Consider the following 18863-nt stretch of genomic DNA (forward strand, 5'->3'; position numbering starts at 1 on the left):
ATAAATAGTAGTAAAAATAAGCTGAATAGTAAAATAAGTTGTATTTTTGCCAAACACACACTAGGGTCCGTTTGGATACAGCTTATTTTGCTAAAAATTGAAAACTGAAAAAACTGTAGTAAAATAATTTTTAAATATGTAAATAGTACCGTAAGACCTATTTTAAAATTTTTTTTTTTAATAAAGTGATGGTGGGTTTCATGAACAGTGTACTTTGTTTTCTACACATTGAATTCATGTGAATGAACAGTATTATTACCGTTCATACACGCTGAAGACGGAAAAAAAAAAAAAGTGAAACTCAAAATGCAGACGGCAATAAACCCAATCTAATCGGGCACTAAGTCATGTTTATAAAGACAGGTAAAGAAATATGGTCTCCAAACCCTAAATATCTTGCTGCCTATTAAGTTTGAGTTAGAGCAAAGTGCTTTCCCTTTGGAGAAATTCAGTGCTCATTCATGGCTACGAATGAAAACCATCTCAAACTTATGTTCTTGCTAATGTTATCATGCTTGTGGATTTCCTTTGCTGCTGCAAGGGACACCCTCGAATTAGGCGACACTCTTAATTCCTCAAGTTATCTAGTTTCTAGAAAAAGAGCATTCACTTTGGGGTTCTTCCACTCTGGAAGTACCAGCAACATCTACTTGGGAATATGGTTCACCAATGACCCTAAAAAAATTGTTTGGGTTGGCAACAGAAACGCACCTGTTGTGAACACTGCTGCGGTTCTTACGTTAGAAACCAAAGGAAATTTCAAAATTTTGCCCCAAGGTGGAGATGCAATATCTCTGTATTCTCATCAAGCAACCAACTACACAGACACTCTCTTTGCAACTCTATTGGATTCAGGGAATTTTGTCCTGCAAGAGTTGGATTCCAATGGAACTACGCAAAAGGTTTTGTGGCAAAGTTTTGATGAGCCTACAGACACACTTCTGCCGGGGATGAAGTTAGGTGTCAACCACAAGAATGGAAGACCTTGGTCACTTACCTCATGGTTGAACGAGGTTGTCCCAGTTCCAGGGCAGTTTTCTCTAGAGTGGGATCCCAAGGGTCGCCAATTGATCATTCGGCGACAAGGGGTGGAGTTTTGGACTAGTGGGGTCTTGAAAGGTGGCAAATTTGAGTTCATATCAGATGAATACAAGAGCATGTATAATTTCACCATTGTTTCTAACGAGGATGAAGAACACTTGGTTTATAATGATATAAACCAAGGTGGACAATCAGCGTGGTTTCTAAGTTTTGAGGGGAAACTTCTCAGTTTTGATGGATCCTATATTGCAGAAACGGAAAACTGTAATGGACACAGTACTGATGGAGGCTGCATGAGATGGCTACCATCGTGTCGAAGTCGTGATGACATGTTTGATAAAAGATCTGGTTACTTCATACAAGGGCCTGAACCTAGCTCCTTGGATTATAACACTAAACATACCATGAATGATTGCAGGGTTACTTGCTGGAACCTCTGTGGCTGTGATGCCTATACTTTCCTATATGATAATCAGACTGGATGCAAATTTTGGGAGAAAAAGGGGGAATTCTTCCAAGACCTCTCTGGTATAATTCCAGCTCTTTATGTTCTAATACCAAAGTCTTCTCAAAATGGTATGTTTCTAAAGCTAATAAACCCTTGAGAAATTTTCACTTTAATTCTATCTACTTATACTAGGAAAATGATTGTTTCCATTTGGATGCATACTATGGTTTACATTAAAGTTTTTAAATTTAAAGGTTTATAAATTATCACATTATTTAAAATTTTAAATGATTTTTTTTTAAGGGAAATTTTTTTAAATAACATGATTATATATATATATATATATATATATATATATTCACAAATCTAAAGAATAAAAGGTTAACTATAAAATGACAAAATGAAGACAACATAAAATGAGTGAATCTCATTCCATTATACTATATACAAAAATTAATAAGAACTTAGTAATAACGATATGATCTATGAATACATCAAAGTTAATTCATATCCCTCTTATTGTTTGATTGTTGATATACATATTTTGTAATTGTGATTCAACATAACAGTCAATAGCAAATGATTCATGAGTCATGAAAAATAGTGGTGGAACCAAATTTTTTGTTCTATGTACAAACACATACTTAAAACCAGTGGTAGAGTCAAGATTTGTGTAAGGCATGCTAGTGGAGGACTTGTAATTGTTTATTGGTTCATTTAAAAGGTAGAGTTTGTAAAGATTTATCACTACGGAAGTTTTGTCAAAATAAATGACACTCAAAAGAGAATTATTTTGTCAAATACTTTGTGATAAATCTCAACACGCTCAAATAGAATACACAAAAAAGTTATCAATAAATAGAAGCTTTTATTGATACTTAATACATTACACATAGTTTGGTACACACACCACACTATTTCTCACTTGCTAGATTGGATACAATGCTTCTATTATATATTAGATGTCTTGATACAACAGTAGCTAGCCTTATATAGAACTTACAAAAGAGACAACAAAACAAAGCATTAAATGCTTCCACCCAAAAGCTATTCTACAAAGTTGCAATTGTTGAAATAATGGAGAAGAAAAGTCAAAGAAAGAAGATATTTACTTCTTAGAACTTAGCCTCCCGCGTTATTAATTACCATTCTTCACAATTCCTCCATACCTTGGTTGTAGTCACACATGCAAACATTTCTCTGCCCTTGCTTGAAACATGTCTTGTCCTTCCTCTAAAAAAAAAAAAAACATGTCTTTAATTAATACGATGTATTTTATATATATATATATAGTTTCTTCATATATAAGAAAAATTCGCGAAGTCCATTTTATATAAACCAAGAAAAATATTTTCTTTTATTAGGTCATGTATAATTATTCTTTAAATTATATTAATCATAATTAATATTAATTTCTTAAACATTTTAAATCAATGTTTTTTTTTTTTTTTTTTTAAATAAACTAAAAATTACATATTAGAGTATAACAATAGTTTTAGATAAGATAAAATGTGTACAAATGAATTAATTTTGGATGGATTAATTAATTAAATAATAAATGTACTTCATATGCCTTAACATATATAGTATAATGTATTTTTTTTTTTTTTTTAGAAAGTAGTATAATGTAATTGATCAAGAAGCAACACATGTAATGTCATGTACGTATAAGATAAATATATAATGGTAAATCTAAATGTAAAACTTTTCTTTCGTTTACGGAGGATAAAGTAGAGTATATCCCACGGTTTGAACCATAAAAATCATAGCGTCTTTTCTTTAAATGGGAAAAAAAAAATCCGTATATTCATGCACTTGCTAGCTCTCTAGACGCATAATGAAAAATAGTTTCTTTTGGGGAAAAAAAGAGTTTTATTACATGGATTTACTTATATATTTTTACGAACATATATATAAATGCTTCTGAAGTTTTTATTTATTTATTTTTTTGAAACGATAAATGCTTCTGAAGTTAGAGTTATATATGACAAAAAATTAAAAATTAATGAAAATAAAAGAGACAATAATACTTTAAATGACTGTTTGTACATTTCTTAATATGAAGGGGGTCCTTTAATAAAATTTATATATAATTTAAAAGTTTTATAAATAAAAAATAGGGGGATGGTAAGAAATTGCCCCTGGCACGCCTCCTTTTACCCAGTGACAATCACTGAATGCAGGTACAAAGAAATGGATATGGGTTATTGGTATAGCCATAGGTGTCATTCCTCTAGTTGTAATTTTCTTCTGCATCTTGTGCCACCTATCAAGAAGGAGAAATGTATTTCTTCAAGGTAAATGCTTCACATAGTAACATTCAGAATTTCGAAAGTATTCAGAATTTCGAGATGATCTCTTAAGCTCTGTGTTGATCTAAATAGTGGAGATGGATGCAAAGAGTGACGATGGAATGCTTGAGCTAATGAACTCCGATACGTTTACCACTGTCAATGAGCTTCAAAATGATAGAAAGCAGGGGAATGATTTGAGAATATTCAGTTATAAATGCATCATGTCTGCGACAAATAACTTCTCATTAGAAAACAAGCTTGGAGAGGGAGGCTTTGGACTTGTTTATAAGGTTAGGTCTACAAACCTCTTTGATGAAAGATGTTTTGATTGAATTGTTCAACATTGTATGATGACTTATTGATTCTTTCATCAGGGAGTATTTTCACAAGGGCAAGAAATAGCTATAAAGAGACTTTCAAGAAATTCAGGACAAGGAATGTCAGAGTTCAAGAATGAGTTGATACTTATATCTGAACTCCAACATATGAATCTTGTTCAACTTCTAGGTTTCTGCATTCATAGAGAAGAGAGAATGTTAATCTATGAATACATGCCAAACAAAAGCTTGGACTACTTTCTCTTTGGTTAGGAAGACGTTCACTTTTATATAACACTTGATTTTCTTTTTTTCTTTTTTCCATCAACTAATTTGTTGATTTATATGATTTTGCTCAAAGTAAATAACTAGTCTTATTCTACAATTTTTATCTTATAGATTCAACCAAAAGCAAAATGTTAGATTGGCCTACACGTTTTAGCATAATTGAAGGAATTGCTCAAGGATTGCTTTACCTCCACAAGTACTCAAGATTGAGAGTAATCCATAGAGATTTGAAAGCTAGTAATATTCTCCTAGACGAAAATATGAACCCCAAAATATCTGATTTTGGTATGGCAAGAATTTTCCAACAAAATGAATTGGAAGCAAATACTAGGAGGATTATGGGGACATAGTAAGTAAACTAATTCATACCTTCTTATACTTGTTTCACTTTCTATGCTAAATATTATTGTTTCCATATAATGATGTTAGACTTAAAACTTGTTTTATGATTTGATGTTAGTGGATACATGTCTCCTGAGTATGCCATGGAGGGAGTTTTCTCTATAAAATCTGATGTCTACAGTTTTGGAGTTCTATTGCTAGAAATCGTGAGTGGTAGGAAAAGCAACAATTTCTACCACACTAAGCACTTGGACAATCTTGTTGGATATGTACGTGAAAAATGAATCAGCTTGGATGATTTTGTGATATTTATTGTGAGTATCTCTAACACTCTGTGATCTTGTTTCAGGCATGGGAATTATGGAAAGAAGATGCCATGTTAGACTTAATGGATCCAACACTTAGTGATTCATTCATCAAGGATCAGATGTTTCGATGCATTCATGTTGGTCTCCTATGCATAGGAGATAGTGCAATTGATCGACCAACAATGTCAGATGTTATAGCTATGTTGGCAAATGATAGTTTGACACTACCTTCCCCTGAAAAACCCATATTTTCTATAGCTAGAAAAGCAATTGAAGCGCATATATGTGAGAAAGAATCAGAAAATTATTCAATATATGGGTTATCCATTTCCAATATGGTTGCACGATAAAGACATTATTGTATAATAACTATGTACTTATGAGTATGTTAATGCTGGATTTTTTATAATTATCCATTAAATAGTTCCAATGAACTATTTTTTTTTTATTAAATAATTGTTACAATACATACTCAAATCCAAATAAATAATTATTGAAATTTCTGTTTTATCACATAGATTCCCTTAATACAGACATAAAGGAATTTTATTAAATTTGATTGTGAAAGTTGACATTAAACTTTGTATGGATTTTCCATTTTCTCATTTCCCAATTTCATACCAAAAAATAAAATAAAATCCCTTTAATTACACAACTTTTGTGAGGGTTGCACAAAGCTGTCACCAAAATATCTTTTTGAGAACAAAAGATTGCCATCAAATGTGGATCTAAAAAAAATTATATCTAGACGACTTGACCCGTTAACTCACCCAAAAAAAAAAAAAAAAAGAGGGTATGGATTGTTTTTTTTTGGATCATAAAAAACAGGTTGACCTAAACTCGAGTAAGTTGGGTCGGGTCAAGACCTATGTGTTGACCAAATTTTCAGCACACCTTTCATTTTGAGTTATTATTATTATCAATTCTAAATTCATACCAACTTCTTTTTTTTCTTTTTTCTCAACTAAACAAATGAGTTTTTCATCTTTCTAGTTTCCAATCCTCCCAACCAATTAGATCTCTTTTATTATTCCACTTTTCTATTCTTTCCCCATTTTTTAAATGTTAAAGTCAGATATAGAAGACAGAAAGAAAGACAATACAAGATAGAGAATAAAAAAGAAAAATATATATATATGCATGTTGCTAGCAAATATACATAAGCACTCAAGTGAAATGATTTTTTTTTTTTTTGGGTTGCATTTTTGCTCACAGGATGTTGGTGTTTTTTGTGCATTTTTGGCGAGTAGTGATACGTATTTTGCATTTTGAGCCCTTCAAGATGGCCCTTTAATGTGACGGAATGAACCCGGAATGAAGCTAGGACTTGGGTTGTGGGGGTTTTTTAGCAGGGCTTTGGGCCCCTTGAGATGGCCTTTTAATTGTAATTTTGCTACTGTTGAAGTAAACATGGATGCTAAAGTTGTTGTTGATGTCTTTGCTAACCCATACTGATTAGGTGAAGAAGAAGCACAGCTACAAGTCATTTCTCTTTTGTATATATACAAAATACAAGTCGTTTATACTGTATATTTTCTGTTACTTATACTGATTTGGTGCCAGATGTATGTAGATTATTGGTTGATTCTTTTCAGTCTGTTTCTAGTTAGTTATCGCTCCTCTTTTCCGCTAAATAAGAACAGTGCCTCTGTATATTAATGCATATGTGAAAGTGAAATCATTTTCTCTCTTTTCTCGATTCACCATTGTTGAACTCCAAGCATTCCACAATAGCTCAAAACATACTTCAAGGTTTTCTAACATAGATTTTTAAAAATATTGATCTCTTCGTATTTTTGGGAATTTCTAAAACCACATCTAAAGTTCATATTTTCCGCCCCCAACCATTTGAGAGGTGCAAAAATGTTTAAATTCATAGTAGAGACCGCTCCTCATTCACAATTTACTTATAAACAAGAAGAAAAAAAAATTCGTGTAGATAATTTTCGTCAAAGCATACACGCACTCTATGACAAGAGCATGTAAATTTTTATTAGATACCTCCTCCTTTCATTGACAGCTTTCAAACATTAGTTTTTCAAACAAAGTTTTATGTGTCCTTTTACCATTCCAACTTTGCCAAATTTTATTTTCACTTTCCGCCTTCTTTCCGCTCTTTTTCTACATTTCTTCTAGCAAATAAAGAATCAACAAAGCACATTAAAACACACTCTCATTCTCTTCTCATTCAAATGCCACTTTATCCTGTGTTAGATTTAACTTAAAAAGTAAATGATTTGAATATTTGCGCATTTCCCAAACATAGAGAGAGGGAAATTGATTGGTTTTTAAGATAAATGAGGAATTATGAACTATTTCAAACATAAAGGGAGAAAGAACTTTCTCCCTTTTTATTTAATTTAATATTTTCTTTTGTTCTTCTCATTTTTGAGAGTAGCTCAATTCTTTACACTTATCTAATTTCCTTTAAAAAATAGTCATAGTTACAAATTTTCAGGTCTTTATCAACCTGTTGTCAATTCTTTACAATAAAATTTTTTATTTATCTTAAGAATATTATTGGCACCGCCTAAACAAATGAACATTTTTGCATTTTTGCCAAGGAAAAAAAAAAAAAAAAAAACCTTAGTGCCAACTTTTAACATGTCAAATCTAGGTTGTCCGCTTAGCAGTTAGATTGAGCAAACACTGAAATATATTCATAGCTCAGGGACTAGAAACCTATTATACATATATAATATATAATCATTCATCAGTTTTAAAATAAAAGAAATTGAGAGGGAGAGAGAGAGAGCACCAATTTGGCGTGAAACTAAAAGAAGCAAAGGAAGAAGGAAAAATAGGGTTTAGGTTAATTTAGTTAGAAACGACGCATTTCATTTAATTTTTTTTTTTTAAAAAAAAAAACTGATTTAAAACGACGCCGTTTTGGAACCATTTTAAAATTTTACTATCAGGTTCAAAACTGCACCCTATAGGTGCTGTGCAAAAATTCCCCCCATAACCAGCCACACCGCACTGTGTACAGCCCTAGCGTACGGGGCTATACACATCATCACACGTTAACAAGTGCCCACATATATGCATTTGCCAACCATCAGCACCACACACTTGATGCCATGTGTCACCACCACGTGTGACTACTCAAATCTACATGATCTTTGTGAAATCAAGAACATGATTAAAAACTATCAAGCTAAACCTAATTATAAATAAGAATAATTAAGATAAGAATACCTCCCTAATCAAACATATCTCACCACCGTGCACCCTTGGTGTGGTGCCGCGGTGGTCACTCTACAAATATAAATGCATGTGGAGTGTGGGGGGCAAATGTTGGAATTCAAGTCTCCAAGAAAAAGCTTCACACACAAATACACTTAGATTAGATTACAGTAGAAATTCTATCTAAAAAAAAAAAAAAACAAACGCGTCTCAAATATACGAGTTCCACTCTCAATAACTTCAACTAGTAAATAATACAAGAAAAAAACAAACCTCTAATGAAAATAATCTCCAAAGTACAAACAAACTTCCTAGCATTACTTAATAGCTAGTGAACAAGTCATTGCGAATCCACAAATTTCTGGTTACGTCAAATCTTCTTTCAGAGCTTCAACGCTCAATCTGAACAATATTAAAATGAGGTGAGCTCAAATAAGTATATCTATCTATAATATACACTGGAATAGGATCAAGTTAACTATTGGAAGTCTTTTTATAAAGGAGATTATATATAAAGGAGATCATAATAGAGCTTACAACATATCAAACTATAAATTTATCAATGGAATAGTAACATGCTTAATAAATGATAGATATTTACCGAGAAAATTGATTTAGAATACATATTTTTTGAATGATAGAACAAAATTTTGTTGGCAGAAACTATCATAATGGATAGAGACACAATAGACTCCCCCATTGGTTGGGGCACTAGACTCTTAAGGGCATAAATATATCATAAACAGACTCTCTATATACGGGTATACATACTTCAGCGAAAACAAATATACGGGTAAACATACTCCCCTGATAGCGGCATATAGAGCAGGCCTTAGGCGAAATCTTCAAATGGAGCCTTTATGTTATCACCTAAATAATATTTAACTAGCATTTTATATAATTTTTTTAAAATAGTTTTTTTTTTTTTTTTTTTTACTTTTTAATATGGTTTATTTTTAGAAAATGCTAAAGTTATAACAAATTTTACTACAAACTAATGTTGTAACGGATGTGATCAGTGACATGAGGTTTATAAAAATGCTAGAGATATTATAAAATTTACAACATGAGAATTACAAAGATATATCACCAATCACAAAAATTCATTCAAAAATGCATTTAATAGCTTGTTGAAGTTTACCTATCATATTCATTATTACATCAAATTATAAAAGTTATGTAGTAAAATTTATGGTATTTTTAACATTTTCCTATTTGAATTACTTGTGATTAGTAACACATTTATTTATAAGATCTATTTATTTAAATTTCTCTTATTTCTATCTCTAGCATTACTTAATTCTTTAGGCCTTCTTAATAGTAAAAAAAAAAAAGTAAACTAAATTTTTTTAATATCTCCAAAAAAAACAAAAAAAAACAAAACAATTTTTGCCCCCCAAATTTGGGGGCCTTACTCTAGTAGGGGGCCCTAGGCAATGGCCTAAGTGGCCTAGGCCTAGGGCCGGCCCTGATAGGGGTGTCCAAGCAGACCCGGAACCCGATCAACCCGCCCAATCCGTCCGACCCGGCCCGAAAACCGTCCGACCCGATGCCGGCGACGGTCGGCAGCGGATCTTCGCCCATAAAACCCAAGACCGGCGGGTCGGTTGACGGGTTTGAGTATGAAAAACCGAGAAAAACCGACCCGACCAGAAAACTCTTCAGAATTTCTATTCTCCGCCGATTTGAGTGGTTACCGGTCTGATTTTGTCCTATCTCCTCGAGTTACACTGAGATCTTGCCGAATCTCTTCGAGATCTGGCGTGATCTCGTTGAGATCTCGCCGGATCTATTCGAGATTTGCCGAGATCTCTTCAAGATCCGGCCTGATCTCGTTGAGATCTCGCCGGATCTATTCGAGATCTGTCGAGATCTCTTCAAGATCCGGCCTGATCTCGTTGAGATCCGCCAAGATCTCTTTGAGATTCGGTCAAATCCAGCAAAAACCAAAGATTTTGGCAAAATCCGGCGACGATTTTTGTAAAATCCGGCGACCATTCACACAGTCCGAAACCGACCAATACCCGACCGGAACCCGATGACATCCGACCATCCGATCCGCTGCCTTCGGCGGGTCGGCTACGGGTCCAAGTTTTGGAGACCCGATCTGGTCGGATCGGTTCCGGGTTGGGCACAAACCCGACCCGGACCGACCCGTGGACAGCCCTAGGCCCTGATATAGAGCATTGGTTTCAAAGGCCAATAAATTGAACCCTGTTGACTATGATAAAATCACAAATATGTTAAAATAGAATCAATTTCCAAAACTTCCATCCAACATATTCAAAAGACATGTCCAAAATTCTCAAATCATCAAATCAAGTGAAAATTCACGATTTCAATGTTGCATCATTTACATGTCCTTACTATTAGACTTTGGATACTTGGTTCACAAAGTGCTTGATCCCAAGATATATAAAGGAAGTTTTTAAATAAGATTATCTCAAAATAATATTATGAAATTTTCAAACAACTTAATATAAGTTCATTGCCTTCACAATAAATTTGATGTTGAAAACCTTGTAGACAGTTGAAAACCGATAAGCATATTATAAAGAACAAAACTTAGATATAGTACCTTGTGTGTTGTGTTTTAGATTTCCTTTCTAAAATTAAGCTATGTGGCTATTTTGAAAGAGATACTTAATGAAATTAAAACCACATTCTCTATTTTCCATGGTGTGAGAAAACCCAGTCTCTTCTCTTCCTCCTTTGTTGAACTCAAGGAGCAACTCTCACAAAATCTATGGTTTCCAATATCCTGGGTTTCTATCAATACAGGTAAAGTTTTGTTCTTTTCATTTTGTTATTTATATTAGAGTGATCGAAATGATAGTGACACAATAAGTTGACCAATGACTAAGACAATGAATGAGATGTCACATCAACAACATAATAAATTGTTAATAGGTGCTTGATTGCACTCGATAAAGAAGAATTGAGTGAGTCATGTTAACAAATGCCCTTAAAACATTTATTAATGAACCATTTCAAGAAAGTTTTAATATCACTTTATGAAAAATATAAAAAGTAGTAAAAAAATTTAATTGTTTTTCTTTTTCTTTTCCCATAAAAGTTTCTAAAACTAGTTCATTAACAAATGCTCTTGAGGTATCTATTAACATGTTCCATAAAATTTTTTTTTAAAAAAAAAAAAAAAAAAAAAAAAAACTCCCTTAACTTGAATGTTGTGCAACTACCTAAAAAAAGCTTATCGATTCAATAAAAAAAAAAATAAAATTAAAAAAAATTAAAAAAAATAAAAAAAAAAAAAAAAAAAACTCAAACTTAACCAGTACACTTTGGCACTTGTTAACTGGATGCTAAAGAAATTTATGAAATGTAAAATTTAGTTACAATTCATTAATTGTTATACCTTAGATTCTCAAATTAAATTTAATATTGTGGTTTCATTGACAAATTAACTATATGATTGGATTTAATTGTCTTTAGAGAAGATAACACTACTTTTGTAATAGTAGTTAATCTAGCTACATGGTTGAATTTGGTTGAAGAACTTAATTTGTACCAAAGTTTTGCCCATTTATGAATTACTTTTTTGTTTCATGTCTAAAAAAGAATAATAGTTTCTAAGATTATGCAGTAAATTTTGTAGTAGGTGTAGAATCACTCTTTTGTTTTGTGTTGAAAATTTGGACACATCAATTTGTAAAGCTTGTATGGTAAATTTTTTTGTAGTTGTACTATCGCTCAATTCATATTTCATAATAGTTTGGATTTTATTTTATCATTTTCTTCATTGTGACCTTGTAATCATAGAATCTCATTTGCATGATCGTGTCTAAGAAAGAATTTTATGAATGTCCTAGTTTGAGTGCCTATAGATTTCATGGTGATCCATAGTTACAAAAAAGTGCTTTTATATACCACTGGCTCGATTGTTTGTTCATATGTATATTATATCTAATTAGATGTATTATTAAACTCGGTAAAGTGAACTCATTTAACTCTGGCTGTGTTTATGCTTAATCCCATATATTTTGTTCATAACTGGCCCCCTAACCCACCCCCCCCCCCCCCCCCCCCAACAAAAAAAAAAAAGACATCTCTAGTAAGTTTAAAAATTATTTAGATTTGAGACAATTTTATATAATATCTAAAAATTGAAGCATAACATTTATTATTGCTACACTTCTATTGCACCATATTAGCGTAGCATTTCGGTCTATTTAGCCCACGTTAATCTAGTTTGGTCCATTTCGGTCTCCTTTGGTCCATTTTGGTCTGATCCACTTCAGCCCAGTGGAGATGCTTTGGGAGGAAAGACTTTGGTAGAAAAATGAGCTATTTCCATTGTATTAAAAACCGGACCAGACCATCTGGTTCAACCGAGAATCGGGCACTAGTCCAGTATGGTAAAATTCCTCAACTAGTAAAAATCGGTCAAAAAACTAAGTTGAACTTGGAATCGGGCACAAACCAATTCTTTGACCGTAACAATTTTTAAAACCATGGCTATTTCATTGATAATTATGTCACATTCTTAGCGTAATATTGATAGGTTTTTGATAAAATTTAATGTTTCTTATGTTATTAAAGTTTTTTAAAAAAAATATAAGTGATGAATTTATTTATATGTGCTTCATCTTTATACGTATTTCAAAACATAATGCCTGAAGTATTAATAATTCTTTTAAGGGTGTTGTGTCAATAGCTAACTTTTGATGTTCCGCTTGTTACTTCAGTAATATTTCCAGTCCTCTTATCAATTTATACTAATTTTTATTAAGTGGACCCTATAATAAATCATCCTTAACAAACACCTTACAGTGCCTGTTACTATTTTCCTTCTTTCAAACAGGAAAAGGGATTAATGATTCAAATCAGAAATGTTCAGTGGACTAAATTGGCATTTACATATAAAATACATGAACTAAACTATCACACAAAACATAATGTCTAAAGTATTCATGATTCTTTCAAAAAGGAAAAAGGATTAATGATTCAAAAATTAGAAATGTTCAGTGGACTAAATTGGCGTTTAAGTGCTCTTGGGGTGTGGGGGGCAAAGGCCAGGGTTCAAATCTCTAAGAGGGAGTTTTATACACATATACACTTAGATTAGGTTAGAGTAAAATTCTATTTTGTATCAAAAAAATAAATAAATAATTTTTTCAAGAAGAAAAAAAGGATTAATGATTCAAATTAGAAATGTTTAGCAGACTAAGGGATTAACATAATAATAATAATAATAATAATAATAATAATAATAATAATAGGTAAAGCTGAGAGAAAATCCAATTAGATTTCAAATTGGAATTCAATTAGAGTCTAATTTTGCACCACATGTCTCATCTAATCTAAGCTTTTAAATTTTTGTGCCAAGTGAGTTAATTCAATGTAAAAATTTGATTTTAATTAGAGTTTAATTTTACGACATGTGTCCCATCTAATTTAAGTTTTTAATTTTTGTACCAAATGAGTTAATTTAGTGTAAAAAACGAGAAGTCCAATATAAGTAAACCCATAAAAAAATTAATTTTTAAATGATTTTATATTTATGAGCCATTTTTTTTAGAACTAAAAACAATTCAAGTTTATAAGTCATCTATACACACACACACACACACACACACACACACATATAAGTAAAGCTGAGAAAAAATCCAATTAGCTTTTAAATTGGAATTTAATTAGAGTCTAATTTTATGCCACATATCCCATCTAATCAAAATTTTGAACCAAGTTAGTTATTTTAGTGTAAAAATTAGATTTCAATTAGAGTTTAATTTTACAGCACGTGCTTAATCTAATCAAAATTTTTTAATCTTTGTGTCAAATGAGTTAATTTAGAGTAGAAAACGATGAGTCTAATATAAATAAATCATAAAAAACATAATCATATATTTAACACTATATATAAAACTAGAGGAAGAGAGATTTGAATGATTTTATATTTATGAGTCTTTTTTTATAACTAAAACCAATTCATTTGTCACAATTATATATATATATATATATATATATATATATATTAATAAGTAAAGCTTAGAGTAAATCCAATTAAATTCTACAATTGAAGTCCAATTTTGCGCCATATGTCCTAAATTATTTATTTTTAGAAAGAGTTTTATTTCTTAATTTTAGAATCAAATGTGGGATTATATCATAAATATCCATTTAAATGAGTTATTGTGTACAAAAACCAAAGAATCTAGAATAAATAAATTGTAAAAAAAAAAAAAAAAAAAATCTTTAAAAAAAATTGATAATTTACATTTTATACCTAATAATATCCTTACAAATTTTTTTTAAAGAGTTAACAAAATATAAAAATGACTATTAATAGTATTTAAATTTTATATATAAGAATTATATTATGCATCTTATTGTATATCTTTAAGTGTATACATGCATGAAGTTAATTATAAGCTAATAATATGTAATGAAAGAAGCATAAGCTTAAATACAAGAACGATAACCGAAAGAGATCATACAGCTAACTTACAAAACATACAACATGCTCAATATATGTAAAAGGCCATAGATGGGTGATGTAAGATTCCTCTGGCAATTATGCATCACTAATCAAAGGCAACTTTTCATACCCTTCCATCTCTCTAAACCTCTGAGGAAAGATGAACCGACCACCAAACTTCTGCTGCAAGTAAATGATCAATGCAAAAACCAAACCACCAAGAGGGATAGCAACATCCCAAGCAGTGGAATAAAAATCTGCACCAGGATTTGCATATATGTATGACCCATCATACCGGTGACAATAATTGTGAGCCCTGTAAAGATCATATGCATGAGGTAGCAATCTGACTAAAGTGTTTCCCATGTAGAATCCACAAGAGAGAGCTCTCTCTCTGGAGTTCCAAAACAGGTTCAGCAGTATTTGAGGCAAAAGAAAACCATCCAAGACCAATCCAGCATAAGATTTCAAGTCACACCAAAGAGTACGTGGATTGGTACTTCTTAAGGAATAAGTATCCATCACAACATCATTTTCATTATTTCCCCAGTTGGCTATCACAGCGACTAAAGCCCCAGCTGCACATAATGGTAAAACAACAAAGAGAACCCTCTTCTCAGCAATCCACAAAGCCTTCTGATTACCATCACCCCTTCTTGCGGACCATGTTCTATGCAAAAGACGGAATTGAAATAAGAAAGCTACCATTCCAACCACCCTTACAATTACCTCATTTGCTTCAATCCATCCACCACTGTCAAAGAATATACTTCTCCCACGAGAATTTCTCAGGAACGAGGCTTCAAAGTTGAGCACAAGAGGTATCAAGTGACCCAGAGTGAGAATTGATAGCATGACAAGTGAGGTGAAGGGAAGCACATGCGGGTGCCTTTTGACATGAAAGAGTTGGAGTCCCATAAACACACATGAAAGTGTTGTGGAGATAAGTACCATGATGATTTCTGCATCCATCCTCCAAATGGAGGCTTCATCCCTGTAATAAGTATTTTCAGACAAGTCTAAAACTTCAAAGTAAAGACTATCAGATTTTTCCCTCGTGCTTTTAATGCTTCCCTTGATACGACCTGAATTTCTTTTATTTGTTGGAGGGAACTCAAAATTGACAAGAATCTCGCAATCCAGAGAATCGTTTGAGCCAAGAGTTCTGCACCCTACCATACACAAGATTCCTGTTTCAGCATCATACAACCCTTCAGCTAAGATCTCAAAGTTCTCACACAATGTGGAAGATGTGTTGAATGGAGAGATCGTCGAGTACGCTGTGAGGCCTATTTGGTAGCTGATATTGACTGGACCACTGCTGTTGAAATTCGCTGGCTCTTCAGACTCCACATAGCTTGAGTACTGATAGAGCTGATTATCAACAGAGATTGGGGCAGAATAACCCCGACCTATATTTCCTTTGGAATTTTTCACTGACATGTGGAATCTCATTTCATAAGAAAACGCATTTGGGTACACTTTCCCTTTGGTTTTAGCAGGATTTGAGCATGACTTCCTCGCTATGTCAATCTTGGAATACTCATACTTCGCACTAGACACACTGGCATCCCCTCGCATATAATTCCTATCACTTTGAAACATGATCTTATCGAAGTAACCAGATTCATTCCCAGCCTCGACACTCCAAATTTGTCCCACCATGCTACTAGCACCTCTGATTGACCAGACTTCAGGGAACCTCAAGGTCAACATGGTTGAACAATTACCAAGATGAGCATCAGAAAAAGATTGTGTCATGCCCAAAAACTGACAAGCAACAATACAGAGCTGATTCTTGCTCTCATCCCATGATCCTTCTCCAACAAGAGTCGTGTTGGGACTGAAATGCCGGTAATAATCAATATAGCTCCCGTTAGCAAACTCCACCAGGACTCACATCCTGTCTTTATCCTCAGAACATTCAATTTCACTCAAAGACATAAGATTTGGCACATATCCGATACTCTTATCCAATGGATTGCTGCAGTTCTTTGCAGAAACGCAACCCCCTGGATATTTCAAATTGAATTGATTGACTGCCCTTGCAACTATTGAACAGAAACTGCGTGTTTGCAGAGAACTAAGTGACAAGCCTTTTGGAAGATGATCACTTCCACCAGAACAACGATCTTTGGAATCATCGGAAACATATGAGTACTTGTAATTCATTTGAGGAAACAACAACATGGAAATTGGAACAAAGTAGGAATCTTCATTAGCAGAACTCAGACTCTCTAAAGTCCCAGTAATCAAACTAGTAATATTAGTTGACTTTGTGATATTAGAGAGCTTCAGAATAGCAAAACGCTTGGGCAAATAATCTTCTTTGGAGTAAGTAAAACCTGTTCCAACCGCACAAAGGTTCCCCTTTGATTCTGACCAGTAACCTTGTAGTCTAAAAGTTACTGAATTTCTTCGACGCCTATCTTGGTAGTAGATATTTGAGACTCGAAATGTCAAACTCAGCTCAACCTTGAACAAGCCAGGGATATCAGTTTCATGTACAGCTCTGGTGCGAAGTGAAATGGAGTTTGAGAAAGTGGGAGAATAAGAATACGAGTTTTGGGTGTGGAGTTCATCACCACCAGTGTAGTAACCATTATGGGTTCGAGGAAGTGGCAATTTTGGGAGTGGAAATTCTTTGGAGTTGGAGCCTGCGACAGTTGAAGAACAGTGCTCATAGTAAGTATCTTGAGAGGCAGAGGAAGTGACAGAGATGAAAATGAAGGTGGTGGAAAGAAAGAAAAGGATGAGAAACCATGGCAGTGAGTGCCATCTTGGTGAAGAGTTGGTCATTGCGGAGGTGTTCATGGCCTTAGTAATTTCTTCTTTCTTGTAGAAAAAAGAAAGATGAACAAGAACAACACTGCTGTGTGAAGACTTGACTACACACTCATTTATAATAATACACACTCATTTCCAACAAGATTTGCTTGTAGATTGTCTCCCTTCTTTAATTGTCTTTATTACGTGGAGTGATAGGTCAAGAATGTATTGACCTTTTGGGTAAATTAGCCAATTAATAGATTAAATTTTCCATGCCTTTGACAAGTGACAATAGTTCCACAAACCTCAATTCACGCTAGTTAATAGAGTGACCCACAAGATTTTAATTTGTCTTTTTGATGAGACATGAGACCTTAATTTTCCATGTCATGGGCCAAAGACTTTTTGAAACATTTTACTAGCTTAAAGTCTTTTCTAAGATAATGAGAGCTGATAAGGTAAAGAAAATTAAAACTCCCAACCCATAAAGTACGCTAACACTAGGGATTAGAATTGTGTTGTGGCTGATAATCGTGGTTATGGTTTCCAGTTGGGTTGAACCAGTTAGAAATGAATTCATTACAAAAAACAACTGGAAGAAGAATGAGATTAGTGTTAGTTTCCTCCCTTCAAAGAAAGTATTGTGTTTGGCTCACCATAGATATCTTATTAAAACACTAAATTGAAACTTACTATTCCCTCAAAAAAAAAAAAATGGAAACTTACTAGGATAATTAACACAATTTCTCCTTGACCAATCTAGCATGAATCTTTAGCAAATAGTTATATATTCTAAAAGTGATGCTAATCAATAGCTGAACCATGATGCCATTACTTTGCAAGTCTAAATTGAATTTCTGAAGTTTAACCAAAGTCTCATTCAATGTAATTAGGATTAAAGTCTTCTTATAGAACCACATGTTTTGAAGTTTTTTTGGATAATTCAATAGTTATAACAAAGGAGGGAGGCTTTGAATCATGGAGATACCACTAATACCAGGAGGTGTCAACTAATTGCGCTACAAAAATCTTGGCACAGGTTTTGAAGTATATTCCCCATTAATACAAGTTTTCAAGTTTAAATGAGTTTAGAGAATCAATGATTGTTTTTTTTTTTTGAAACACATAGAATCAATGACTTGAAAAGAGTAGTTGTATATAATCAAACAATTATATAGCTCAAATGCCATGCTAGTCGATAGTGGTACCATGTGGCCATTACTTTCCAAGTCTAAATTTATTTTACGAACACCAATCAAAGACTCATTGCAACATTATTAGGATTAAAGTCTTTTCTAATAGTACCACACATTTTGAAGTTTGTTTGTGATTTTTAATTTGATAGTTATAATGGAATATTGAAGATTGAAATCTGTAATGTCTCCATTGATAGTTATATCTAACTAGTATGTAACCTGTGCTTACACAAAG

The 18863-nt window shown here is 32.9% G+C and overlaps 2 protein-coding genes across 2 annotated transcripts; one reads left to right on the forward strand and one right to left on the reverse strand.

The window, feature by feature from the left end:
* Positions 1–461: 461 nt before the first annotated feature.
* Positions 462–5416, forward strand: LOC115982507 (G-type lectin S-receptor-like serine/threonine-protein kinase CES101). The gene is made up of 7 exons (XM_031105118.1): positions 462–1617; positions 3673–3786; positions 3874–4073; positions 4158–4368; positions 4500–4737; positions 4849–4999; positions 5080–5416. Exons 1-7 carry the CDS (start codon positions 462–464, stop codon positions 5386–5388), a joined length of 2379 nt encoding a protein of 792 aa, XP_030960978.1. The 3' UTR covers positions 5389–5416.
* Positions 5417–14630: 9214 nt separating this feature from the next.
* On the reverse strand, positions 14631–16586 carry LOC115982414. Its single transcript, XM_031105002.1, has one exon. The coding sequence runs from the start codon at positions 16422–16424 to the stop codon at positions 14760–14762; it is 1665 nt and encodes a 554-aa protein (XP_030960862.1). The 5' UTR covers positions 16425–16586; the 3' UTR covers positions 14631–14759.
* Between the last annotated feature and the right edge of the window lie 2277 nt (positions 16587–18863).

Source organism: Quercus lobata, chromosome 3, assembly GCF_001633185.2.
Source record: "Quercus lobata isolate SW786 chromosome 3, ValleyOak3.0 Primary Assembly, whole genome shotgun sequence".
Lineage (NCBI taxonomy): Eukaryota > Viridiplantae > Streptophyta > Magnoliopsida > Fagales > Fagaceae > Quercus > Quercus lobata.

Excerpts from the sequence above, each read along its gene's own strand:
- LOC115982507 (XM_031105118.1), top strand. The coding sequence starts at position 462 with ATGGCTACGAATGAAAACCATCTCAAACTTATGTTCTTGCTAATGTTA. Across the intron at positions 4,738-4,848 it reads AGGAGGATTATGGGGACATA|TGGATACATGTCTCCTGAGT; the intron begins GTAAGTAAACTA and ends ATTTGATGTTAG. Across the intron at positions 5,000-5,079 it reads TGGACAATCTTGTTGGATAT|GCATGGGAATTATGGAAAGA; the intron begins GTACGTGAAAAA and ends ATCTTGTTTCAG.
- LOC115982414 (XM_031105002.1), bottom strand. The coding sequence starts at position 16,424 with ATGACACAATCTTTTTCTGATGCTCATCTTGGTAATTGTTCAACCATG.